Here is a 27,934-nt window from a genome sequence, read left to right on the forward strand (position 1 = left end):
AACCTCAAAAATAATAAACATTACTTAAAGTGAGTCTGCCAGGGAATATCATGGGTTTTGTTCATACTTAATTAGCCAAATTGGAATCTGAAAATGGAAGGCACATGGGAGGGGTATGGTGACATTCTAAATAGGCTGTTAAAAGGGGTAGTGTTAAGGCTTATAAAAAGGGGGCAGACATCTGACTAAGAGGAGAGGATTAGAAATCTGAAAAAGAAAACACAGGGAGGGAGGGAAGCACACTATGAGGAGTTTTTTTTTTTGAAAGCTTGAAATACATACAAATAGATGCTGACCTGACAGATAGAGGGGAGAAACACACACACTGTGAGTATATAAGAGATTAGAGGAGAAAGGATACCATCGGATAATAGAGATAATTAGGAGATCTGAGAAGAGGGAAAGGATAGTATATACACACACAGACAGAAATAGGTAGAGAGAGGCATAACACAGGAAAGAGGAACTGCATTTTTCCTCTTTGTCTTGATTCTCATCTGGCCTGGATTTCCCTGTCCCATCTCGATTTCTTTTGAGTTCTGTTTGAGATTTTTAGTTGTGTGTAGCATCAGTGCATTCTCAGATCTGTTTTGCTTAAATTCTGAGTCATATTACTGGGAACTTGCCACATTCTGCCATTTTTCATTGGCTCCAGCTGCATCTCGCACTGGGATTTTGTTTCTATTTTGTTACTGCTGCTGCACTTGTTGTCATTGTTACTCTGCTGATCGCCCTCTTCTTCAATTGTCAAATATTTCCAGGTATACAACCTCTGAACCATGTATTGTTGAAAGTTTGAAGTTGAAGCAGAAATAAAGAAATGAACATCTGTTTATGTTATAACATTGGTGTTAAAAATAGGTTGAATGTTAGTTGGGCCTGTATTTGTTTAACTGCAAACTGCAAACATTCTGTATAGACTAACATACATTCTGTTTGAGATGAACTATTAGATAGCATTGTTCAATAGTAATGACAGTATGACAGACAGTATGTTTGATTTAGTATACATTCAGTTCAGTATAACACTCTGTTTGACTTAGTTATGACTGTATAACATAGAGTCATGGCAAGCACTTGTATGTATTTTGCCTAGGCCACTGACAAAACTGTGGTACTAAATCTGGGATAAATGTATCCCAAACAAACTCTCATGCAGTCACATTAAGAGTCTGGCTATGAATGCCAGCTCTCCGTCAGATTATTTGTTCCGATATAGGTTCGATATCGGGTCTCGGTATAGATTCCTTATTTCGAAATAATGCAATGACTATTGAGGAAAACTAATAGTCGTTTTGAGTTCAATTAGTAGTAATTTTCCTAACAAACAGCCAATTTCGTTCATCAATTTCGAATAGGTTAGAGTTTAAAAATAAAACTTGGAGGTCGTTAAATATAACTCAGTATATGTTGTTAGTTTGCTTGCAATCTCACTTAGCAAATTAATAAGCGTATTCACTCGATGAAGACAAAGCATGAGGTAACTCTCACCTCATGAACAATCAATCAGGTAATCAAACAAATTTAGGTTCGGCAAACATAATAAAGATTCAGTCTGTATTTGTTCAAACAAGTAAAGTTCAGTATCATTTTTCTTTTTAAAGACAAACGTGGTAGGAATGTAGTCACTATAGGATACCCTTCTAAAATAATGAGACGAGCCTCGCCAAATGAGATGTAAATCGCGGGGCCCTCAATAAATAACCATAATAAATGTTTAGAATTCAGGATAGGCCATTTCAGAGAATTTTACGGCCTTCCCAAAATAACAATGCGCTAGTTGCTTTAGGCGCGCCTTTAATAAATTACATTCTTAAACTTGGGTGTGCATTGATGTGACCCGAATCCAAATCTCAATGGAGTCGAAATGTGTTTAACAATTACGGGTGCATTGATTGCGACGTAGTTCAAGATACATTTTCACGATGTTGTAATTCTATAAAAATAAATGATAATAATAAAAGCGGTTTAAACTTAATGAAAGCACGTAAGCCATAACATGTATTTAAATCAGATATTTAGCCATTATAACAATTTAAGCGACCGTGCTAGAACCACGGGATTCGAGGGTGCCTAACACCTTCCCTCGGGTCAACAGAATTCCTTGCTTAGAATTTCTGGTTCGCAGACTTCATTTGGAAAAGTTGAAAATTTCCTCGATTTGGGATTCAAGATAAAACCGGTGACTTGGGACACCAAAAACCAAACCTTTCCCAAGTGGCGACTCTGAATTAACTAAATAATCCCATTCGAATATTGTCACTTAAATTGGAAAAACTCCATCGGCGCATTTATCCTTCGGGGCGGGCGCGCAAAAAGGAGGTGTGACAACTTCTACATAGTTTTTATCTCTAAGTTATTTTTATACTGATTTTGTAATTCTCACGAAGCAAAATTGATATATAATAACCAATGGATAAAATAGTAGAGTGAGAGTAATTTTTAGTAAACTATTATTCCAAGTTCGTAATCTTGCTTGCCTCAGTTTTAATTCTCACGGAGGAATTGTGTTAGGCAAGATTATTGATTTTTTTTAGTAAAAATATTCTCATGAAGTTTTTACTACCTCTTAGCACAATTCAAGCAAGAAAAATATTTCGGACAAATCGTCACTAGTTTTAACTCAATTAATCGCATAACCTCACGGAGTGTTATTAATTGACTACTTCTTAGTGAACTAAATATAATTGTATTAGCAATAAACAATTATTCCTTAGAGAAATACATGTAAAAAATTGAGATCTTATTGTAATATATTATCAAGTGAATTCAACGATTCCCAACTCTTTTAAATTATAAATGTTCCGCAAGTTCTTTTTTTTTATTTAAGTAACTAACAAGTTTTAAACCTCACTCACTTTTCATCAAATTGATTCTCTCAATAGTAGTTGAAATATTAAAAGTCTGTACCATAGATGTTTCAATCTCTGTGGGACGATATCATAAACTATACTAGAATTTGACAAAGCACGAGTAGGAAAATCCTATACACATTGGCCTCGTCAAATTTTTGGCGCCGTTGCCAGGGATTGGCATACATCTACTTCAGATTAATATTTTGTTACTAATTTGAGAATTTATTACTGTTATTTTTGTTTCAGTTAATATTTTCACTAATCAAGTGTTATAACTACTACTGTGATATTAATCCTAATGTAATGGTATGTTCATAATGGTATTGTAAAAGTTTTTTATTTTTATTTTTTGTATTATTTCTTCCTACTAGTTCCATCATTAACTGGTTTTAGCAAATTATACATACTACTATTAGTACTCTCTCCTTTATCATAATAATAGTGTTATAACTACTATTTACTGTTTTTATAACGTGTATATTTATAATTGTTATACTATTGTTAGTTCTTTCACATTGAAGTATTTTTACTACTGAAAAATATTCATATGACCATTCCAAATATATGTATTATCACTAATTACTTTTGTCCATATATAATAGTATTATAGTATTATTTTTTGTCGTAGTTCACTGTTGCGTCATTTTGTTTTACTTTATGTCTATTTTATTATAAGTTTGAATATAATATTATTATTCTCTATAGATAATAAAATTATCGTACAATTATTTTTTCTTAGCACCTACTATTTTTATCATTTTTGTAATTTTTATATACTTATTTTTTTTCATGTACTTTCTTTACTTAAGAATTTTAAGTATTTTATGACTCGCTCTTGTACAAAAGAACAAACATCGTCTTCCCAAGGAGCATCTTGTAAAAAAATGGAAAACCAGGAAGCAGAGGACATTAACCCACTTGGGATCCTACCACCAGTCCATGTAGAGGATCAATTTGATGAAGTGGCGTCAAGGCCAGCAAATAGAATCCTTAAGTACTATGCTAGACCTGATCATTTCAACTGTGAATCTAATGTTAGGAAGCCCCCAATGGCAGCCAAAAACTTTGAAATCATAACCGGCTTGATTCAGACAATTCAACAATCTTGTATCTTCACTGGTGATACAAGTGAAGACCCACATAGTCATTTAATTGATTTTCTAGAACTTGTAGAAACTGCTGAGTGTAAGCACGTGATTTTTGTCCTATATGAGAATTACTCCCAAAAAATTCAAAAATAAAATAATTTTTCTTGGTGTGTAATTTTTGTGATATTTTGTGTAACTATTTGTATGTTTGTCTATGCATGTTTATTTGTTAAATTAATAAAAAATACAAAAATAGGCATCTTTTGCATTTTTAGCATTTAATGTCCAAATGAATAATTTTATGCTTAATTATTACTTAATTGTGTGTTAATTGTTATTGGAAGTTAATTTGCGCTTTTATAACTTAATTTAGTTCTTAATAATAATTTAAGTACTTTTATAATTTAGTTTTAGAAAAATAAAAGAAGAAAAGAGAACAAAAATACAAAGAAAAATCGGATTGGGCCACTTCTTCAATTTCAAACCACAGGCCCAAATAATTGCCCAACTTTCCCCATGACCCGGTCCGTTTCAAACCGGGTCGATCCGGTCCGCTCCATTAACCCAACACCCCTTCTTCATTTTTGTCCAACACAAAACAAAACCAAAAAAATAAAAAATAAAAAGTGAATTATCACTATTAATAGTTTTATTTTTTGTTTTTTTATATATAAAAAAATCCGAAAATATTTTATTTTATTTATTATTTTTATTTTAAAAAATATATATATATAGTAATTTCGGAAATGATTTTAAAAAAATAAAAAATAAAAAAATAAAAAAAAGTAAAAGAATGTAGAAAATTTAAAAAAAGTAAAAAGTTTTAAAAAATTTAAAAGTAAAATAAGGTTGGAATTAAAAAATAAATATAAAGGTATCTGAAAATTTAAAAAATTTAAAGTAATTGAAAGTAGAATTTTTAAAAGAAAAAGAAAAGATAGTGGTTTGTTTTTTAAAGAAAAGTTAAATAAAGTGAGATTCTCTTTTAAAAAAATAAAAAGTGGGATTTTAAATAAGATAAAGTAATTAAAGTTGGAATTTTAAAAATAAAAGTAAATAAAGGTGGGATTTCTTTTTCTAAAAAAATAAAAGCAATTTGTAAGTGGGATTTCTTTTAATTAAAAAAATAATAAAATAATAAAAAAACAAATCTGAAAATTTCGAAAATTTTGCTATAAATAGAAGAGAAAATTTAGGAAGAAGGGGTGGAAAAAAAAGAGGAAAAACTAGATAGAGAGAAGAAAAAAAGAGAGAGCGGAGTGAGAAGTATACACCCGATATACATTATGGATACACTTAATATACAGGGGCAGAATTCATTTTGGAGAGTTTTGAAGTTGAAAAAGAATAGTTACTGTTTCATTGCCTCGCTTAAAATCTGAAATAGTCAGAACCTTCCTGCCTTTTACTTCTTCTCTATACTTGGAGTCGTTTATAGTCTCCTGGGTTTTCTACTATTCCTACTGTTACTGGTCTATTCCTGTGTTGCTGGACTGTCGTTGTTGTGCTACATTGTTACTACTGTTGCTGCTTCTCAGCTTCATCTTCTCTTGTTTTCCAATACCAGGTACACGAATGTAATACTAGTTATTGCAAGCTAAAAATGTGGAAGCATGAATACATATGAAGAATCGAATTTTGAAGTTTTAATTTCGCTTTTTCTCTGTTCCTTTTATTGATTGTATTTAGGCTATTTTATGTATTATTGAATAATAATTGGAATAAGAGAAAATAACATAAGTTAGTCTTTAATGAATCGGCTTGGCAAAACGGGTTAATTCACTAGCTATGAAGGTTCTAAGATTATCAACAGTAGGTTAATTGTGAACAAGTACTTAAATTTAGCTAAGGCATGAATTTGAACTAAATTTCGTGAATTAGGTATTAAGGCATGATTTGAGTTCAAACAAAATTAGAAGAACGTTTAAGTCTAATAAACTTTCTATTAAGCTTTAGTAATTATGGTTAAATCCAGTTTCAAATGGTTGTGAATAATTAATTCCAATAGTTTTTTATATATATATATATATAACAATGCGAGCTTCAATCTAACTATATTTGATTCTTTTGAATATTAGTTGTCAAATTTTTATTTTATTTATAATTTCGAATTTTTTTAGTAAAATTCTTGTTCATCAATATTTGTATTAATATAGCAATTAGTATGTCATGCTTTCTTAAATAAAAAAAAAGCTCGTAATTAATTAGGATTTTCTTTATTTATTTTAGAGACTAATTTTAATAGAAAAGATGTAGTCGCTTTAGGATTTGTCCATTTAAAATAAATGAGATGAGCCTCGCCTAGTAAAATATATAGATTGCGGGGCCCTCACAAATGTATGTGTTAATTACTTAGAACTCGGGATCGGCCGCTTAGCGAACTTCACGGCCTTTTCTCAAAATAACCCTGCGCTAGTCGCTTTAGGCGCGTATTTAATAATGTTATCTCCTTAAACTCGGGTGCACATTTATGTGACCCAAATCCAAATCTCAACGAAATCGAAATGTGTCTCTAATCACGGGTACATTGATTGTGACGTGGTCTGAGATGTATTTCCATGACATTGCAAATTCTTTTTAATAATGAATGAGACGAGCCTCGACAAACAAAAAATGCACAAGCTGCGGGGCCCTCTAAATGTATATATTAAAATACTTAGAATTCGAGGACAGACCGTTTAGCGAATTTTACGGCCTTCCCCAAAATAACAAGACGCTAGTTGCTTTAGGCGCGCCTTTAATAATTTATTTTCCTTAACTCGGGTGCACATTTATGTGACCCAAATCCAAATCTCAACCGAGTCGAGATATGCCAAACAACTACGGGTGCATTGATGTAACGTGGTTCGAGATATGTTTCCACGACGTTGCAATTCTCGTAAAATAATAACAATAAGTAAGAAAGCGGTAAAAAGATAAAATTTTGCACATAAGTTCATGTTTGTATAAAATCAGATAATCAAGCCGAATATAACAGTTGAGCGACCGTGCTAGAACCACGGAACTCGGGAATGCCTAACACCTTCTCCCGGGTTAACAGAATTACTTATCCGGATTTCTGGTGCGCAGACTGTAATATGGAGTCATTCTTTTCCTCGATTCGGGATTAAAATTGGTGACTTGGGACACCCTAATTCTCCCAAGTGGCGACTCCGAAATAAATAAACGAATCCCGTTTCGATTGTCCTTTAATTGGAAAAAACTCCCTTGCACCCTCGCGGGTCCAGAAAAAGGAGGTGTAACAGCTCTGGCGACTCTGCTGGGGATACTTTGACCCAGAACCACTGGTTCAGGGTTAGAAATTCGAGCTTAGATAAATTGTTATATTTGGCTTTATCTGATTTTTACATGTTTTGAGCCTAATGTGCTAAATGTTGCCTTTACCGCTTTGATATTATCTGAACTGTATATAAACTGTGCCGAAACCTACTCTTCTTACCTCCGGGGATGTGCTTACTGGTTAAGACTCCCTATTCTGTTAGTGTCATACCCTAAATAAAAGAGGCTCGGAAAGTTTCTAAGCCGGCTGGCCTTTTGGTTCCCGGACAGGAGCTCCTTCCTCAACTCGAGTGGTCCGCTCGGGTACACTGTCTAGAACACCGACCCAGGTTTTGAACATAGAATAACGTGACTTCATGCCGGATCCCTAGTAGGAACGCTTATTTGCATCACGTTGCATTTGACTTAGGGGACTCAACACAGGGGTTGGGTCCGTCTAGGACTAGCGACCTGATATGAAAAGGCCATCCTGATGCATCCTATTTGTTTTCCGTGCATTTATTTGTCTCGTGCCCGCATGCTGACCGGTGTTTGAATATTATGAATATTGTGAAATTGAAAAAAAAGGAAATAGCGGTTAGGGAATTGATTTTTTATTTTTTAAAAAAAACAATACCCAAATACTGTCAAAACTCTGCCGAAATTTTGAAAAAAAAACGTCTTATTAGTTTGTTTTATTAAAAGCAAAGGAAAAATAAAAAAAAATCGTTGTTCTGTTTTGTTTTTCAAAAATAAATATATAGAAATATATAGTTTGTCTTGTCATAAAAATAAAAATTAAAAAGAGTCTTATTTTTTAAAATGGTTTTTTTTATGAAAATTCAAAAAATAATAATAATAAAAAAAAGAGTCTTTCATTATTTGTCACAAATATATACATGTATATATATATATATATATATATATATACATGTATATATATATATATATATCCAAAAGTTTTTATTTCCAAAAAATATATATATGTCTTTATTTGTTGCAAAAATATTTGTCTTGCCAAAAAGTCTAGAAAGGTTTTTAGACCCCCAATTTTCAAAAACAAAAAAAAATCCAAAAATATTTTCCATTATTAACTTCTTTAGAAAGTCTTTTAATTATTTTTTTAAAAAAAAATGTATAATAAGATAGAAAAAAATCCGAAAATATTTTTCTTCTTTCAAAATTGAAAAGAAAATTCAAAATTCAAAAAAAAACATTTTTTAGAAGCATTTCTTTTATTAAAGGTAAAATTCCGAAAAATATTTTCTTCTTCCTTTAGAATAAGAAAAAAAACAAAAAAAAAACAAATGGAAATTAAAAAAATATATATATATCTTAGAAGTCTTTCTTTTAAAAAGAAAATCAATCAAAAATCCAAAAAAAAAAAATATTTCTTTTCTCCTTTTAAAGTAGTTCTTTCACAAATTCAAAAAAGGAAGTTAGTTCATCTACTTATTCTTGATTGCCCGAACTACGCGGGGTTTGATTCTCACCGGATGTGAGATGCGTAGGCAACCCTCATCGGGTCCAACCCCACCTTTTGCTAAAAAAGCCAAAAATAAATAAATAACAAAAAATATATGTCTAATTTTAATTTTGGTGATGTTGTTTTGTCATAAATAGCCGAATGTTCCCGAATGGGACGCCGGAAGGCTGACTTTGCATAAACAGCCACCTTTGGGTCATTTTTTAAGACTTGGTCCAGTTGACCCCCACAGCCTAAAAATCTTCGTCCCCGAGACGTTGAAAGGCCGTGTTTGCAATATTGACTTTTCTAATTTGAAAAACGATAAAAAGAGTTATAAATAAGTCAGGTGATGCTGTTTTGTCATAAATAGCCGAATGTTCCCGAAAGGGACGCCGGAAGGCTGACTTGGCATAAACAGCCACCTTTGGGTCATTTTGAGATATGGACCCACACAGCCTTAAAAATCTTCGTCCCCGAGGTGCTGAAGGGCCGTGTTTGCAACATCAGGTTTTTATTATAATTTGAAAAAAAAACAAAGAGTCGGCGGTCAGGTGAATACCGTTTGAATTTTGTCATAATAAGCCGAGCCAGCTTCGGCCGCGTCTTAAACCGTTCTTGCCGAAATAGCCTTAGAGTATCTTTCAGTTGTCGAAAGGTTGTTTTCGTAAAAGAATGGACAAGTTGGTAAAGTGTCAAAATAATCCTCCCCGGCCTCAAAATTCATGTGAAGTTTGACAGGTGCCACATTTGCAAAAATAACCGTTTGGTTGCATTTGACAAACGGGGAAAGGAAGCTGGCCGTTGTTTTTGTAAATCTTTTGATTAGAATATGCGGGTTGTTTGATTTTCAAGTTTGTAGGTCATCTTTAAACCTTCGAAACCCAATTTGTTTTATTATGAAAATTGATAAAGAAAAAATGTTTCATTGCTTTTACCTTTCATTTTGTCCGAACTACGCAAGGTCTGATTCTTGCGGGGTCATGATACGTAGGCAATCTCCATAAGATTCGACCATAACAAAAAAAATGGAAAAAAAAGGACAGAAAAAAGAGAATGAAAAAAAAAACGAAAAAAAATGAAAAAATGAAAAATGAAAAATAGAAAAAAAAAAGAAAAATGAAAAAATTTGAAGAAAAAAAAGAAAAGAAAAAAAAGATGTTGTCAATAATGAGGACCAACTGAGTCCATTCTAACCTGTTTTGTTTTGAATCACAAAGTTAAGGTGGTTGGTTTGTGGTAAGCCGGACAATGACACCCAGAACATCGCGAAGAATCCTATTGGGAACTTGTTGACGGGTGATGATATTGAAGTTGGCAACGGTCTGGCAATACTGATGCAAAGCTCAATGGCTAAGATGCCAGTTTCGCTAAGTGGGAGGACGCTCCGTTCCTTGGTTAACAAGAAAGAAGCAGTTGGTGGCTTATTTTGTTGTCATTTCTGTTTGTTCGGATTATTAGGATTGTAATTCGGATTTTGTTTTGTGTCAATATCTTTCCGCTTATCTTTCCGTTTTGTCATAGCGGTTTTTTTAAGTTTTGTCCAGGTTGTTTAGGATTTTATTTCGTTTGTTTTGTTATTCAAACCATTTCACCGATAGTCTAGCACAAAATCCAGTCTTTTATTATTTCCATTCATCTTTTTGTTTAGTCTTTTTATCATTTTGTTCAGCGCCGATTCTAGTGACATGACATGCGCACACAGTTTGGGCCTAATCTTTAAAGTTAATCATAAAACCCCGAAAAGGTGATCAGAACATTTAAAGAAAATAAGAACGGTTTGAGATTATTCGGAGCTCGAGTCATGTGGAACTGGGGCAAGTAAAACATAAAGAAAACCGTTAAAGGCAAGATTCGCCAAATTGACATAAGGGTCTTCATGATAATGAGAAGTGAGAGTGTCGCCCAACGGTGCTTTAGAAATGGCAAATGAAAAAGCAAACGTGTGAATATAATTGTCAAGTCCAGCATCATCGGAAGAGACTATAAATCTTTATTGTGTTGTTTGCACTTGGCATGCTTTGAAGACTGGAATGACGAAGGCATTTTGTTCTGTTACCTAAACACTTTACCCTTCGTTACCCCTTTTGAGCCTTATTTATTTTCCTTCATACCCCTCGTTCGGAATTAGTAGCAATGAATAGAAAACACAAGCGCGGCAGGTAAACAAAAGAAAAAAAAAGGAGAAAGAAAAGAAAACAATACAACAAAAAAAAAGGGGGAAAAGAAAAAAAAACAAAAGAAAGTCAAATGAAAAAGAGGAATTGGGAACTACGTTTGACCTGATTCCTCAAAGAGGATACGTAGGCGCTTCACGGCTCGGTCATAGTTTTGAAAAAAAAAATATAAAGAAAAATCAATTAAAATATCCCCAAGCAAGAAACTGGGGCAAAGGTTGCGTTTGTTGTAAATGAATCTAATTCCGAAGGTTGTAACTAATAACCCAAAATTAATGCATTTTTTGAGCCTTTAATACTTTTTTTTCTAGCCCTATCCAAAACCCACATTACGGTCCAAAGAAAGACCTTCTGACCAGTCTTCAAAAGATTCCAAGTCAGACAAATGAGAGTCTCCTCGGTGAGCATAACATTCTGTTCCACAGCAGAAAGGACTCTAATCCCCAGCAGAAAGAGTCATACCGGCGACACTCCAAATCCCCAGCTGGAAAGTGATACAAATGAGAGAGTCTTATCGGTGAAAACCTTCACAGGCACCATAAGGCGATGAAAGCTGAGAGAAAACCAAAAATGTGAGAGACTTGATAGTGAAAACCCTTCGGGCACTACAAGTCGAATAAAATTGAGAATCAGATGGGGAATCGCCAATTGAAGATCTTGAAAGATGATTGACGGTAGAGGATAGGCCACATGTGCATGTCATGACCATTAGAGCTGGTATCTCCATTTGATAGATTTTCATTTATAGTTTCTTTTGTTAAAGAGTCATCTTTTCTTTTGTCTTTATTCTGTTCCCTTTTATCTTTTTCCTTTCATAGAAAAATCCTCAATAGAGTCTGTTTGGTCAGAACAAGTGTGAACTGACTTCAAAATAGGCCATCAGCTTTCCAAAATGAGATCTGACTAGTACATCCAAGTGGTATAGTCAGCAGGGAACAAACGCGAGACCAGTGTCAAAAGATATCCCCAACAGAAGGGAATTGACAGAAGGACTGACAAGTGTCAAGAGGGATACCATTGCCTTTATCAAAGGTTATAAACCTCAAGGCCAAAGCCCGTGGGCAAATCAAGGAGAGCAATGAGCATGATTTGGGAAATTCATACTAGACTAAAAGGTCGGTGAAATGCCAGTTTCCGAGCTATGCCACAAAAGAAGAGGGATATCCCCAGAAAGGAATTATTCCCAGCAAATAATATCATCCCCAACAAGTTGTGGAGCGCAAAGCAAGGAAGGAGAAAGGGAAAACCATCCCAGTAGGAGTATCACAACCAACCACCATATTTTAAACTAACAAATTTTGTTTGATTTGAAATAGGTAAAGGAATGGGCATTGACGCCAGAAATGCATGCCACAAGGGATATTACCAAACTGGGGCAGAAAATTTTCCTTCCATTTAGAAAATTTTCTGTAAGTCAGGTACCCATGCGGGGAAAAATAAATATAACACCAGTCTCAAGGGAAGTGGTCTTAGAACCAGTGTTGCCCCAACATAATAAGTTTCAATGGAGGAAGTTGTTCCCCAGCAAAGGAATCAGAATCCCCCAGCAGTGTTATCCACGACAGCATTATCCCCAGCTGATAACATTTTACCCCCAACAGGTAAGTAAATAATTCCCCAACAGTGTTATCCCTAGCAGTTTCGAGGAGTCCAATACGAGTTTGGTGAAAATCGGTATCCTCAGCGGTTCCTTTCGGGGAAAGGCAAAACGAGTCTCAAGGAAGTTAGTCTTCAAAGAAAGAAGCTAATAATTAAAAAAAAAATTAAAAAAAAAAATTGGGGAAGGTAGAAAGGGAAAATTCATCCCAAGCAAAATAATCCCCAGCAAGTATTCGAGATAAGATATTTTCAAGTCTTAAGGATATTTTGGGTTCATCCGCCCTCGAATAGGATATTTTGGGTTCATCCGCCCTCGAATAGGATATTTTGGGTTCATCCGCCCTCGAATAGGATATTTTGGGTTCATCCGCCCTCGAATAGGATATTTTGGGTTCATCCGCCCTCGAATAGGATCTTTTGGGTTCATCCGCCCTCGAATAGGATATTTTGGGTTCATCCGCCCTCGAATAGGATATTTTGGGTTCATCCGCCCTCGAATAGGATATTTTGGGTTCATCCGCCCTCGAATAGGATATTTTGGGTTCATCCGCCCTCGAATAGGATATTTTGGGTTCATCCGCCCTCGAATAGGATCTTTTGGGTTCGTCCGCCCTCGAATAGGATCTTTTGGGTTCGTCCGCCCTCGAATAGGATCTTTTGGGTTCGTCCGCCCTCGAATAGGATCTTTTGGGTTCGTCCGCCCTCGAATAGGATCTTTTGGGTTCGTCCGCCCTCGAATAGGATCTTTTGGGTTCGTCCGCCCTCGAATAGGATATTTTGGGTTCGTCCGCCCTCGAATAGGATATTTTGGGTTCATCCGCCCTCGAATAGGATATTTTGGGTTCATCCGCCCTCGAATAGGATTTTATTTTCAAAGTTGTTGTTGAAACCAGGCGCCCACCTGAATAACGAGAGGAATACTTTTCTTGTCTGTCCATTGCATATTTTAGGTGCCCACCTGTATAACAAGGGGATACATTCCATGCCTTTACCAATAGGAGACGCACTTCCTAGGTCAAGTTTTACCAATAGGAGACGCACTTCCTAAGTTTTTCCCATAGGAGATGCATTTCCTCCTAAAAGTTTAGTTTCACCCATAGGAGACGCATTTCCTCCTAAGTTTAGTTTTATCCATAGGAGACGCATTTCCTCCTAAGTTAGTTTTTACCCATAGGAGATGCATTTCCTCCTAAGTTAATTTTAGAGTTCTACCCATAGGAGATGCATTTCCTCCTAAGTTTGTTTTAGTTTTACCCATAGGAGAGGCATTTCATCCTAAGTTGTTGTTAAAATCAGGAGCCCGCCTGAAGAGAGGAATGACGTTTATTTTTAAAGTTGTTGTTAAAATCAGGAGCCCGCCTGAAGAAAAGAATGGCGTTTACTTTAAAAAGTTGTTGTTAAAATCAGGAGCCCGCCTGAAGAGAGGAATGGCGTTTACTGTTAAAAATTGTTGAAATCAGGAGCCCGCCTGAAGAGAGGAGTGACATTTATTTTTAAAGTTGTTTAAACCTCGCCAACCTAAAGAAAGGAATGGCATTTTATTTTCAAAGTTGTTGAAATCAGGAGCCCACCTGAAGAGAGGAATGACGTTTATTTTAAAAGTTGTTTTTGAAACCAGGCGCCCACCTGAATAACGAGTGGAATACTTTCCTAAAGTTTATTTTACCCATAGGAGATGCATTTCCTCCTAAGTTTGTTTTAGTTTCACCCATAGGAGATGCATTTCCTCCTAAGTTTGTTTTACCCATAGGAGATGCATTTCCTCCTAAGTTTAGATTTTCCCATATGAGAGGCATTTCCTCCTAGGTTAGTATTGAAGTTGGGAGCCCGCCCATATAACAGAGGAATACATTTCTGTCCTTTCACATTATGTTCTAGGTCGCCCACCAGTAAAATGCGGGAATACTTTCAGTTCTAGGTCGCCCACCAGTAAAATGCGGGAATACATTCTGTTCTAGGTCGCCCACCAGTAAAATGCGGGAATACATTCTGTTCTAGGTCGCCCACCAGTAAAATGCGGGAATACATTATGTTCTAGGTCGCCCACCAGTAAAATGCGGGAATACATTATGTTCTAGGTCGCCCACCAGTAAAATGCGGGAATACTTTCTGTTCTAGGTCGCCCACCAGTAAAATGCGGGAATACTTTTCAGTTCTAGGTCGCCCACCAGTAAAATGCGGGAATACTTTCAGTTCTAGGTCACCCACCAGTAAAATGCGGGAATACTTTTCAGTTCTAGGTCGCCCACCAGTAAAATGGGGGAATACTTTCAGTTCTAGGTCGCCCACCAGTAAAATGCGGGAATACTTTTCAGCTCTAGGTCGCCCACCAGTAAAATGCGGGAATACTTTCAGTTCTAGTTCGCCCACCAGTAAAATGCGGGAATACTTTCAGTTCTAGGTCGCCCACCAGTAAAATGCGGGAATATTTTTCAGTTCTAGGTCGCCCACCAGTAAAATGCGGGAATACTTTTCAGTTCTAGGTCGCCCACCAGTAAAATGCGGGAATACTTTTCAGTTCTAGGTCGCCCACCAGTAAAATGCGGGAATACTTTTCAGCTCTAGGTCGCCCACCAGTAAAATGCGGGAATACTTTCAGTTCTAGGTCGCCCACCAGTAAAATGCGGGAATACTTTTCAGCTCTAGGTCGCCCACCAGTAAAATGCGGGAATACTTTCAGTTCTAGGTCGCCCACCAGTATAATGCGGGAATACATTTTCTGTCTCTTCATTTCTATTCTAGGTCGCCCACCAGTATAATGCGGGAATACATTTCTGTCTTTTCATTTCTGTTCTAGGTCGCCCACCAGTATAATGCGGGCATACATTTCATATTTTTGCATTCAGGCACCCACCTGTATAACAAGAGGAATACTTTTGAGTCTTATACTGCAAATCTTGAAATCAGTAACCCACCGGAAGGTAGAAGGTTACAACAGGAATCCCCAGCAGGACACAATAAAAATCCCCAGCACCGGAAAGCAGAAAGTTGCAACAAGAGGTCCCAACACAAGTTCAAGCGCATGAGTCAAAAGGAAGAAAAGACACGTCTTGAAAGAAGCGGCCTGTGAACATTAAATTATGCACAGCATAACAGATCTGATGAAGAGAGTCGTATCCCCAGAGGAACCGCCAAAAAGCTTAATGAAGGAAGTCATGTCCCCAGCGGACCGAACAAAATGATGAAAACTGGTATTCAGAAAAGCAAAGGGCCAGTGTCATCCCCAAATTCACGGAAGAAAAGCACCGGAGGAAACACAAGCCGACAAGAAAGGAAGGCAACAAGAACAAGTTGCAGTCTAGCCTAGCTTCTTGTTTTCTTTTAAGCACGGTGTAACAAAGAGATCGGTAAGCAGTGGTAATAGCATGCAACAACAGTAACATTGCAGTCTCACGGTAGTCCCAGCTACCAAAACTTCCCGAACTACATTGACCTGATTCCTGTTTAGCCCAATATATGTAGGAAACCTTTGAAGCAAAGGTTCGGTCAAATCTTTTTCAAATAAAAAAATAAAAAAAAAATGCTTCACACGGAGTACTTGGATGGGCAAAAATCGCTCGCTTTATCTTTGCACGAAAACCATTCGTGTCTTCGGGCAAAGAGGGCAGCTGTAAGCACGTGATTTTTGCCCTATATGAGAATTACTCCCAAAAAATTCAAAAATAAAATAATTTTTTTGGTGTGCAATTTTTGTGATATTTTGTGTAACTATTTGTATGTTTGTCTATGCATGTTTATTTGTTAAATTAATAAAAAATACAAAAATATGCATCTTTTGCATTTTTAGCATTTAATGTCCAAATGAACAATTTTATGCTTAATTATTACTTAATTGTGCGTTAATTGTTATTGGAAGTTAATTTGCGCTTTTATAACTTAATTTAGTTCTTAATAATAATTTAAGTACTTTTATAATTTAGTTTTAGAAAAATAAAAGAAGAAAAGAGAACAAAAATACAAAGAAAAATCGGATTGGGCCACTTCTTCAATTTCAAACCACAGGCCCAAATAATTGCTCAACTTTCCCCATGACCCGGTCCGTTTCAAACCGGGTCGATCCGGTCCGCTCCATTAACCCAACACCCCTTCTTCATTTTTGTCCAACACAAAACAAAACCAAAAAAATAAAAAATAAAAAGTGAATTATCACTATTAATAGTTTTATTTTTTGTTTTTTTATATATAAAAAAAATCCGAAAATATTTTATTTTATTTATTATTTTTATTTTAAAATATATATATATATAGTAATTTCGGAAATGATTTTAAAAAAATAAAAAATAAAAAATTAAAAAAAAGTAAAAGAATGTAGAAAATTTAAAAAAAGTAAAAAGTTTTAAAAAACTTAAAAGTAAAATAAGGTTGGAATTGAAAAATAAATATAAAGGTATCTGAAAATTTAAAAAATTTAAAGTAATTGAAAGTAGCATTTTTAAAAGAAAAAGAAAAGATAGTGGTTTGTTTTTTAAAGAAAAGTTAAATAAAGTGAGATTCTCTTTTAAAAAAATAAAAAGTGGGATTTTAAATAAGATAAAGTAATTAAAGTTGGAATTTTAAAAATAAAAGTAAATAAATGTGGGATTTCTTTTTCTAAAAAAATAAAAGCAATTTGTAAGTGGGATTTCTTTTAATTAAAAAAATAATAAAATAATAAAAAAACAAATCTAAAAATTTCGAAAATTTTGCTATAAATAGAAGAGAAAATTTAGGAAGAAGGGGTGGAAAAAAAGAGGAAAAACTAGATAGAGAGAAGAAAAAAAGAGGGGGCGGAGTGAGAAGTATACACCCGATATACATTCTGGATACACTGAATATACAGGGGCAGAATTCATTTTGGAGAGTTTTGAAGTTGAAAAAGAATAGTTACTGTTTCATTGCCTCGCTTAAGATCTGAAATAGTCAGAACCTTCCTGCCTTTTACTTCTTCTCTATACTTGGAGTCGTTTATAGTCTCCTGGGTTTTCTACTATTCCTACTGTTACTGGTCTATTCCTGTGTTGCTGGACTGTCGTTGTTGTGCTACATTGTTACTACTGTTGCTGCTTCTCAGCTTCATCTTCTCTTGTTTTCCAATACCAGGTACACGAATGTAATACTAGTTATTGCAAGCTAAAAATGTGGAAGCATGAATACATATGAAGAATCGAATTTTGAAGTTTTAATTTCGCTTTTTCTCTGTTCCTTTTATTGATTGTATTTAGGCTATTTTATGTATTATTGAATAATAATTGGAATAAGAGAAAATAACATAAGTTAGTCTTTAATGAATCGGCTTGGCAAAACAGGTTAATTCACTAGCTATGAAGGTTCTAAGATTATCAACAGTAGGTTAATTGTGAACAAGTACTTAAATTTAGCTAAGGCATGAATTTGAACTAAATTTCGTGAATTAGGTATTAAGGCATGATTTGAGTTCAAACAAAATTAGAAGAACGTTTAAGTCTAATAAACTTTCTATTAAGCTTTAGTAATTATGGTTAAATCCAGTTTCAAATGGTTGTGAATAATTAATTCCAATAGTTTTTTATATATATAACAATGCGAGCTTCAATCTAACTATATTTGATTCTTTTGAATATTAGTTGTCAAATTTTTATTTTATTTATAATTTCGAATTTTTTTAGTAAAATTCTTGTTCATCAATATTTGTATTAATATAGCAATTAGTATGCCATGCTTTCTTAAATAAAAAAAAGCTCGTAATTAATTAGGATTTTCTTTATTTATTTTAGAGACTAATTTTAATAGAAAAGATGTAGTCGCTTTAGGATTTGTCCATTTAAAATAAATGAGATGAGCCTCGCCTAGTAAAATATATAGATTGCGGGGCCCCCACAAATGTATGTGTTAATTACTTAGAACTCGGGATCGGCCGCTTAGCGAACTTCACGGCCTTTTCTCAAAATAACCCTGCGCTTGTCGCTTTAGGCGCGTATTTAATAATGTTATCTCCTTAAACTCGGGTGCAAATTTATGTGACCCAAATCCAAATCTCAACGAAATCGAAATGTGTCTCTAATCACGGGTACATTGATTGTGACGTGGTCTGAGATGTATTTCCATGACATTGCAAATTCTTTTTAATAATGAATGAGACGAGCCTCGACAAACAAAAAATGCACAAGTTGTGGGGCCCTCTAAATGTATATATTAAAATACTTAGAATTCGAGGACAGGCCGTTTAGCGAATTTTATGGCCTTCCCCAAAATAACAAGACGCTAGTTGCTTTAGACGCGCCTTTAATAATTTATTTTCCTTAACTCGGGTGCACATTTATGTGACCCAAATCCAAATCTCAACCGAGTCGAGATATGCCAAACAACTACGGGTGCATTGATGTAACGTGGTTCGAGATATGTTTCCACGACGTGGCAATTCTCGTAAAATAATAACAATAAGTAAGAAAGCGGTAAAAAGATAAAATTTTGCACATAAGTTCATATTTGTATAAAATCAGATAATCAAGCCGAATATAACAGTTGAGCGACGGTGCTAGAACCACGGAACTCGGGAATGCCTAACACCTTCTCCCGGGTTAACAGAATTCCTTATCCGGATTTCTGGTGCGCAGACTGTAATATGGAGTCATTCTTTTCCTCGATTCGGGATTAAAATTGGTGACTTGGGACACCCTAAATCTCCCAAGTGGCGACTCTGAAATAAATAAACGAATCCCGTTTCGATTGTCCTTTAATTGGAAAAAACTCCCTTGCACCCTCGCGGGTGCGGAAAAAGGAGGTGTGACAGCTCTGGCGACTCTGCTGGGGATTAGAGTCCTTTCTGCTGTGGAACAGAAGATGCTAAGACTTGGTTGCGAAGTTTGCCTCAAGGGTCCATTACGACATGGGACTAGATGACTCAGAAGTTTTTAAACAAATATTTTTCCCCTGCTAAAACAACAAAGTTAAGACAAGACATATCTAATTTCTTGCAGACTGACACTAAGTCAGTTTATCAATCTTGGGAAAGATTAAAAGCAATGTTAATAAAATGCCCATACCATGACATTTATGAACATATGCAATTGTACATTTTTTATCACGGGCTAAAACTCTCTGCTAGAAATGTGATAGATGCAGCTGCAGGAAGTTCTGTAATGGGCAAAACCATAGAGGAAGCATTGCAACTATTGAATTGAAATTTCTGAGAACGCTATCCAATGGCCATCTGAGCGTGTAATCATTAAAAAGGCTGCTACGGTAAATCAGATTGATGCTTTAACTACACTAACACAACAGATTGTTTCTTTGGCACAAAAGTTTGAATCTTTTCAGGTGAATACACAACAATCAAACCAATCTGAGTCTTGTGACATGTGCGAAGGAAACAACCAGAACCATGAATGTCAAGCAACCAATCAAACGGATGAACAGATTAATGTCATCGGTTATAAGCCATATCCTTTTGGGAGTCCAATGGCACAAAATCATCTAGGATTTCAGTGGAGTAATCCAAATGGTGCAAAAAACTCTCAAAGCTTCCAGAAACAGCAGGTACAGGGTCCGCCGGGATACCATAGTCAAAATCGTGGGTAACCGAGTTACAGACCTTATCAGCAAGCAGGACCATATCAACAAGCAGGGTCATGCCAGCAGAGGCCCCAACAAGCTCATTCAAGTCTTGATGACCTTTTGTACAAGTATATTAAGGTCACTGATGAAAAGATGGAAAGCCAAAATTCACCCCTAAAAAATCTGGAAAGTCAGTTAAGCCAATTGGCAGCTCTTGTGTCAGAAAAGATTCAGGGTCCCTTACCAAGCAATACAGAGAAAAATCCAAAAGAGCACCTTAAGGCCATCACTTTACAGTCAGGTAAGGAACTAAATGAACCTTATGAAGACAGACAAGAAAAGAACCAGGCAGAACAACAGGTAGACAAGGATAAGAATATTGAAAAATCATCTGAACCATCAAAGGAGAAAGAAATAAAGAATAAGAAAGAAAACATTTCTGAAAAAATTGCTGCCCCACCTGTGACAATTCCATTTCCACAAAAAATAAAACGAGAAAAGCTTGATGGTCATGAATTTGCAAAGTTTATGGAAATCTTGAAACAAATTCATATTAATATTCCTTTCACTGATACTTTGTTGCAAATGCCTTCATATGCTAAATTTTTAAAAGAAATTTTGTCAAGTAAAAGGAAATTGAAAGAAGTTTATGTGGTAATGCTTACTGAAAAATGCAGTGCTATACTTCAAAATAAGCTACCACAAAAACTTGGTGATCCTGGCAGTTTTACCATACCATGCACTTTGGGAGGTGTATATTTTGAAAAAGCACTTTGCGATTCTGGAGCTTCAATAAATTTGATGTCATTTTCTATCTTTAGAAAATTGGATCTTGGTGAAATGAAGGACATAAGTGTTTCTCTTCAGTTTGTAGATCAAAGTACTAAGAAACCTAAGGGAATAATTAAAAATATGCTTGTAAGAGTAGATAAGTTTGTTTTCCCTGTAGATTTTATAGTACTTGAAATGAAAGAATGTCCTGATGAACCGATAATTTTGGGTAGACCATTTCTTGCTACAGGAAGAGCAATCATAGATGTTCATCAAGGGCAACTAATCTTGAGAGTTGATGAAGAAAGAGTCATTTTTTATATGCAAAAGATACTAAGATTTTCAGGAGATGAGTCACCATCTTCATGATTTTCTATAAACATGATTAGTGATCTTGCAGATGAATTCAAAGATGATCAATTAATTTCAGACTCAATGGAAATATGTTGGACCAAATCAGGAACCGCACAAGATGATGATCCCACAATTAGGAGAGAAGTTGAAATACTGGAAAAGGATTCTGAGGATAAGGAGACGCAATCAGAAGAAGTTCAACCAAAAATTGAACTCAAAGTTCTTCCCTCTCATTTAAAATATGTTTATCTTGAGCAAGAATTATTTTCAGTAATTGTTTCATCTTCTTTGACTGTAGAATAAGAAAAAAGACTTATTCAAGTCTTAAAAGCACACAAAGGAGCTTTAGGGTGGACTGTAGAGGATATCAAAGGGATTAGTCCAGCAATTTGTACGCATAGAATCCTCATGGAAGATAGCTATAAGCCAATAATCCAGCCCTAAAAGAGATTGAGTCCTGCAATGCAGGAAGTGGTGAAAAAGGAGATTGTCAAGCTTCTAGCGGCATGTATTATTTACCCAATTTCAGATAGCCCTTGGGTAAGTCCAGTTTAGATAGTACCAAAGAAAGGAGGTATGACAGTTATAAAGAATGAAAATAATGAACTCATACCTATGAGGGCTGTTACAGGATGGAGAGTCTGTATTGATTATAGACGTCTCAATGATGCTACCAGAAAAGATCATTTTCTTTTACCATTTATTGATCAAATGTTAGAAAGAATTGCAGGATATGGTTTTTACTGTTTTTTTTATGGCTATTCAGGTTATAACCAAATACCAATTATACCCGAAGATCAGGATAATACAACTTTCACATGTCCTCATGGATCATATGCAAACAGAAGAATGCCATTTGGTATGTGCAATGCCCCTGCTGCATTTCAGCGTTGCATGTCAACAATTTTTTCTGACATGACTGAAATATTTCTTGAAATTTTTATGGATGATTTTACGCTCTTTGGCAAAACATTTGAAGATTGTCTGTACCACTTGACTTTAGTTCTTAAGAGATGTCAAGAGACAAACTTGATTCTGAATTGGGAAAAATGTCATTTTATGGTTACAGAGGGAATTGTTTTAGGACATAAAATCACTGCTAATGGGATAGAAGTTGATAAGGCTAAAATTAATCTTATAGCAGGATTACCCCCTCCTAGAACTGTTAAAGGCATTAGAAGCTTTCTAGGTCATGCAGATTTTTACAGACGGATCATAAAGGATTTTTTAAAGATTTCAAAACCTCTGACTAACCTCTTGATGAAAGATGTTAAGTTTGATTTTTCAGGTAATTGTTTGATAGCTTTTGACACCCTTAAGAAAAAATTATCAACTGCCCTATAGTTGTGTCCCCTAATTGGAATCAGCCTTTTGAGGTTATGTGTGATGCTAGTGATACATCAATTGGAGTTGTTTTAGGCCAAAGAAAGGATAAGATTTTTCGTCCCATTTACTATGCCAGTAGAACACTGAATGAGGCTCAAATGAATTATGCCACAACAGAAAAAGAGTTACTGGCAGTAGTATTTGTATTTGATAAATTTCGTTCTTATTTAATATGAACAAAGGTCACTGTTTTTACTGACCATGCAACTTTAAAATATCTCTTAGCAAAAAACGATGCTCGGCCTAGATTGTTAAGATGGATTTTACTTCTGCAAAAAGTTGACCTTGAGATAAAAGATAAAAAGGGAATAGAGAATCAGGTAGCTGACCATTTATCTAGACTAGAAGACCCTCCCCTTGAGTTCAGCGAGATAAAAGAAGAATTTCCTGATGAACACATTTTTTCAGTCAATTCTATTGTAACTCAACCACCCTGGTTCGCAGATATTGCTAACTACTTGGTTGGAAGATGGACACCCCAAGATCTCTCTTACCAGCAGAGAAAAAAGCTTATTTCTGTTGCTATGTATTATTTGCATAATGAACCTTACTTGTTCAAAATTTGTGCAGATAATATCATCAGGAGGTGTGTACCTGAAGAAGAGATGACTAAAATTTTGTATCAATGCCATGATGGAGCAATTGGGGGTCATTATGCTGCAAACCGTACGACATTTAAAGTATTGGAGGCCGGATTTTTCTGGCCAACACTCTTCAAAGATGTCCGAGCATATGTTGCACAATGTGACAAGTGTCAGAAAATAGGTAATATCACTAAGAGAGATGAGATGCCATTACAATCAATACGGGTATGTGAAATATTTGATGTTTGGGGAATAGATTTTATGGGTCCTTTTCCTTCTTCTCATTCATTTGAATATATCCTTGTGGTTGTGGATTATGTATCAAGATGTGTTGAAGCCACCCCCACAAGGAATAATGATGCTCATATAGTGTGTAATTTTCTTAGAAAAAATATTTTTACTAGATTTGGCACACCTCGAGTCATCATTAAAGATCAAGGAACTCATTTCATGAATAGACAATTTTCTGCTTTGCTATCAAAATATGGTGTGACTCACAAAACTGGAACACCATATCATGCTCAAACACAGGGTCAAGTTAAGGTTTCCAACTGCGAGTTAAAACGAATTCTTGAAAAACTGTTGGAATTTCAAGAAAAGACTGGTCTTTAAAATTAGATGATGCATTTTGGGCATACCGAACGGCGTTCAAAATGCCAATTGGAACATCCCATATAAATTAGTATTTGGAAAGGCTTGCCATTTGCCAGTTGAATTAGAACACAAAGCTTTTTGGGCACTGAAAGCATTAAACTTTGAATTAACCTCTGCTGGTAAAAAGAATTTTTTTTCAGGTTAATGAATTAGAAGAATTGAGGTTGGAAGCTTATGAAAATGCCAGAATATTCAAAGAAAAAAACCAAAATATGCATGACAATTTGATCCGACAAAAAAGTTTCAAAAGTGGAGATCAAGTACTTCTTTACAATAGCAAGCTGAGGCTATTTCCAGAAAAATTAAAATTCAGATGGACAGGTCCTTATAATGTTACAAATGTTACTCCATATGGGGCAATTGAAATTCAACAAATCAATGGAGGAGACAAATTTAAGGTAAATGGTCACAGGTTAAAGTTGTATTTTGGAGGACATTTTGAGCAACAACCATCGGTAACCTTGATAGCCTAAACATTTCGCTGTTAATAAGTCCAGTTGATGACATTAAACTCAGAACTATAATTTTCTTACCCGTAGCCATTGAGGGTGAAGCAATGGAACCTCATAAGCCCAATATAATTTATATGAATAAATGCTTAACCAATTGATCTGGTTAATATCCAGATTATTGTACAACCGAGACATCTCATGAAGGCTTCTACAAAAACAGAGTCATCTATACAGGAGTAATTCTATGGTGGTCGGTATGCCTAAGTCACTGGTTGGTTAACCATCTAATTGTGTAAATTAATTATTGGTTCAGGTAAATTTTTTGGTTTATATCAAAACCAGGACCCCATGACTGTTAAGGTGTTAAATTAATCCAGTCTATTACACATAGAACATGTGTAGTTACAGTTTCTTTCAATCTTTCTTCTGTGACTGTAAATTTGAAAGCTAAAAAGATTTTTATTTTATTTTTTAAAAAGTTCTTTAGTACTTTATGTATTTATAAAAAAATATTTTTTTTTAATTTTCGTAAATAAAGTACTACTTATATATAATTCTCTTTCATGGATTATTGTTTTACTGCGGGTATTAAATTCACAAAATAAGATCTCTTCAATTTTTAAATATTAACTCTTTTCTTCTTGTATCACATCACTTCTAAGTTTATTATTCCAATTTTGTGAAAGCGAGGATTTGCATCTTCAACTCAAGAAATCATTGGAATTGAGAAGAGTTATGAACATCAACAGGTAGATTCAGTAATTCTTTACTAGAACTTGCTCAGAATGTTTGTCAAGGCGAAAGAATAGTTGACACTAATTTCTGAAAAATGAATTAGGCTTTCTTTGATTTCTTCTTTTTGGCCTGAAAATATAACCAAAACAAAAAATTGTATCCCTAGTACCCAACTTTGAAGCATGTAAACCATTCTTTCTTGTCACACCACAATCTGAACCAGTAAATTATAGGTACCTTTGTATATGTAATTATTTCTTCCTAATTGTTTCTCTTCAACTGAAAGTTCAAAGATAGAGCTTATAAAAAAAATTGGCGGTAGAAAAGGCAAAAAAACAGCATACATATAGATTCTTCATATATAGAGAAAACTCTATTGTACAGAAAGTATTGTTTAAAAAAAATATGAAGAAAAAGAAATTGCTTCAAATTTCAGAATATATATAGCTTCAATAGCTACAAATAAAAAAATCACTATAAATATTTCTTTTATCCTACCAGCCTAAAGCCTAACATTACAAACCGAAAAAGCCAAAAGATTTCAGTAAAATAGTGTTTAAACTACATTAGTGGCGATTTACATAATGAGCAAGCCTATGGATAAAGAAGTACAATTCTTATTGATGGTGGCCATAAATTTATCAATTCTTAAGAGTCATAGGGAGAAGAAATGTAAGTTCTTGCCAAACAAAGATGGAATCTGTAACGATCCGACCGGTCGTTTTAAGCTCTAGCGCGTCGTTCAGCAGTTGAAAGTCATGAACAGCTTCATTTTAGGTATATCGACTTGTACGTATGGTCAGAATTGAATTTCAAGAAATTCGGAATCAAATTGGAAAGAAACTTATCATTGCGGCAACCTTAAGTTGAAGAAAATGGCTAAGATTGGAATTTTGAGTAAACGACCTCGGAATTGGGATCTGAAAGTTCCAGCATGTTCGAATGATGATTTCGGACTTGGGCGTATGTCTGGATTTGGTTTTGGATAACCCGTGAGCATTTCGGCGTATATTGTGGAAGTTAGTATTTTAGAAGAATTTCATAAACTTGGGTTGGAAGGCATTTCAGAGTTATAGATGTCCGTTTGGGATTCCGAGTCTGGAAATAGCTCTGTATGGTGATTCTGGAGTTGGAAGCGCAATCGGAAGTGAATTTGGATGTCCGGAGGTCATTTTGAAGTCATTTGGCTAAATATAGGAATTTGAAGGTTTTTGAGAAAATTCGACCGGAAGTGAAAATTTTGATATCGGGGTCGGAATGCGATTCTGAAAGTTGGTGCAAGTCCGTAATATCGAATGTGACTTGTGTGCAAAATTTGAAGTCATTCGGACTAGTTTTGGTAATGTTTGAGACACTTAGTCTCTCTTAAGGAAGCATAAGTTGGAAAAGTCAACCGGATATTGACTTATGTGTTAGAGGGCTCGAAATGTAAATTTTATGGTTTGGATAGCTTCGTTAGGTGATTTGGGACTTAGGAATGTGTCCGGAATATTTTTGTGATGGCAGGGGTAGAATTAAGCTTGAATTGGCAAAGTTAGTATTTTGGCGAATTCGGGTTGATAGGTGAGATTTTGATCCGGGAGTCAGAATGGAATTCCGAGAGTTGATGTAGCTTTGTTATGTCATTTGTGATGTGTGTACAATATTTCAGATTATTCGGACATCGTTTGGTCGGGTTTTTGATCGAAAGTGTATGTTCGGAAATTTTTGGAAACTTAGGCTTGAATTCGATGAGTTTTGGATAATTTGATATTGTTTGAGGTGTTTTGATGATTTGAGCAGGTCTTAATGATGTTATGAATTATGTGGGAATGATTGGTTGAGGTCCCACTGGCCTTGGGTGTGTTTCGGATGCCCAACGGGTCATTTTTGGAAGATTTTGCCGTTTTAAGCATAAATGTAATGATCTAAAGGTTCATTTTTAGTTCTAGAGATCCAAATTTGATTTCGAGACTTCCAGAATTTAAATCATGAATTATAGGACTGATCTGGAAATTTTGGTTTAATTTCATCAAGTCACGATTGGGTTTTGACGTGAAATGTGAGTTAATTGTTTAACGAGCGAAATGGGTATTGAAATGGGCAAACGAGCTCCGAATTGAGTTTCGATTGAAGGGTTGTGTTCATACTATTATTTGTGACTCATAGGAACAAGAATAGTCTAATTCCGAGTTCGTATGATGGAGTTAGAGCCATTTTAGTGAACAGTGACCCGTGAGCAGTGTCGTGAATAGTGATCCGTGAACATTACTTCCGAAATATTAACATTTCATCCGCGAACCCAACCCATTTTCCACCATTTTTGAGTAACCTTGAGAGCTTTTGGACGGGAATTGAAGGGGTTTTGACGGAAAGTGATTGGAGGTAAGTCCTATGAACTAAATACAAGATTATATTGTGCAATCATCCTTGAAATTCATGAAAATATATCCAAATTGTAAGAAAATAGGGCTTGAAATTGAAATTCTAAATTTAGGATTTGAGGGGTCAAATGGACTCCGATTCTTGTGAATTTAGTATGTATAGACTCGTGGCGATATAAGGAACATTTTGATGTAAAAATTTCTGGATTTTGAGAAGTGGGCCCGGGGCTCGGGTTTTGCAAATTTCGTGAATTTCGATATTTTTCGATTGCTTTCGATTGGGTATTGTCACTTTAGCATAATGCGACATATTCGTTGCGATTTTGGGAAGATTCGACGCACGTGGAAGCCAATTCGAGGGGCAAAGGCGTCGCGAGCTAAAGAAGTAGCCGGTTCGAGGTGAGTAATTGATGCAACTGTTGTTCTGAGGGTTTGAAACCCCGGACTTTCACATAGTAACGCTATATTGAGGCGTGACACGCATCCCATGGCAGGTGCGGGGTCGTATATGATTGGGGATTGTGACTTGGTCCATACCGAGTGATAATTATAGTATATTGGCGACTGATTCGCACATTGTATTGATACTTATAATATGTTGGCGACTGATACGCACATGTATTGATGATATTTGGGCTTAATTCCACGTTTGGGGGCCTTGTGCCGACTTGTAGAATCCTT

The 27,934-nt window shown here is 35.2% G+C and overlaps 1 protein-coding gene and 1 non-coding gene across 2 annotated transcripts; one reads left to right on the forward strand and one right to left on the reverse strand.

Annotated features, from left to right (window-relative positions):
- Nucleotides 1-19,344: 19,344 nt before the first annotated feature.
- LOC142173150 (small nucleolar RNA R71) lies at nt 19,345-19,451 on the reverse strand. The gene has a single exon (XR_012702583.1). It is a non-coding gene; the product is annotated as a small nucleolar RNA R71 (small nucleolar RNA).
- Nucleotides 19,452-21,106: 1,655 nt separating this feature from the next.
- LOC142172442 (uncharacterized) lies at nt 21,107-24,395 on the forward strand. Its single transcript, XM_075236056.1, has 8 exons — nt 21,107-21,349; nt 21,548-21,619; nt 21,711-21,792; nt 21,846-22,061; nt 22,221-22,367; nt 22,691-23,274; nt 23,844-24,101; nt 24,330-24,395. The coding sequence occupies exons 1-8, from the start codon at nt 21,107-21,109 to the stop codon at nt 24,393-24,395; spliced, it is 1,668 nt and encodes a 555-aa protein (XP_075092157.1).
- The last annotated feature ends 3,539 nt before the right edge of the window (nt 24,396-27,934 follow it).

Source organism: Nicotiana tabacum, chromosome 18 (assembly GCF_000715075.1).
Source record: "Nicotiana tabacum cultivar K326 chromosome 18, ASM71507v2, whole genome shotgun sequence".
Lineage (NCBI taxonomy): Eukaryota > Viridiplantae > Streptophyta > Magnoliopsida > Solanales > Solanaceae > Nicotiana > Nicotiana tabacum.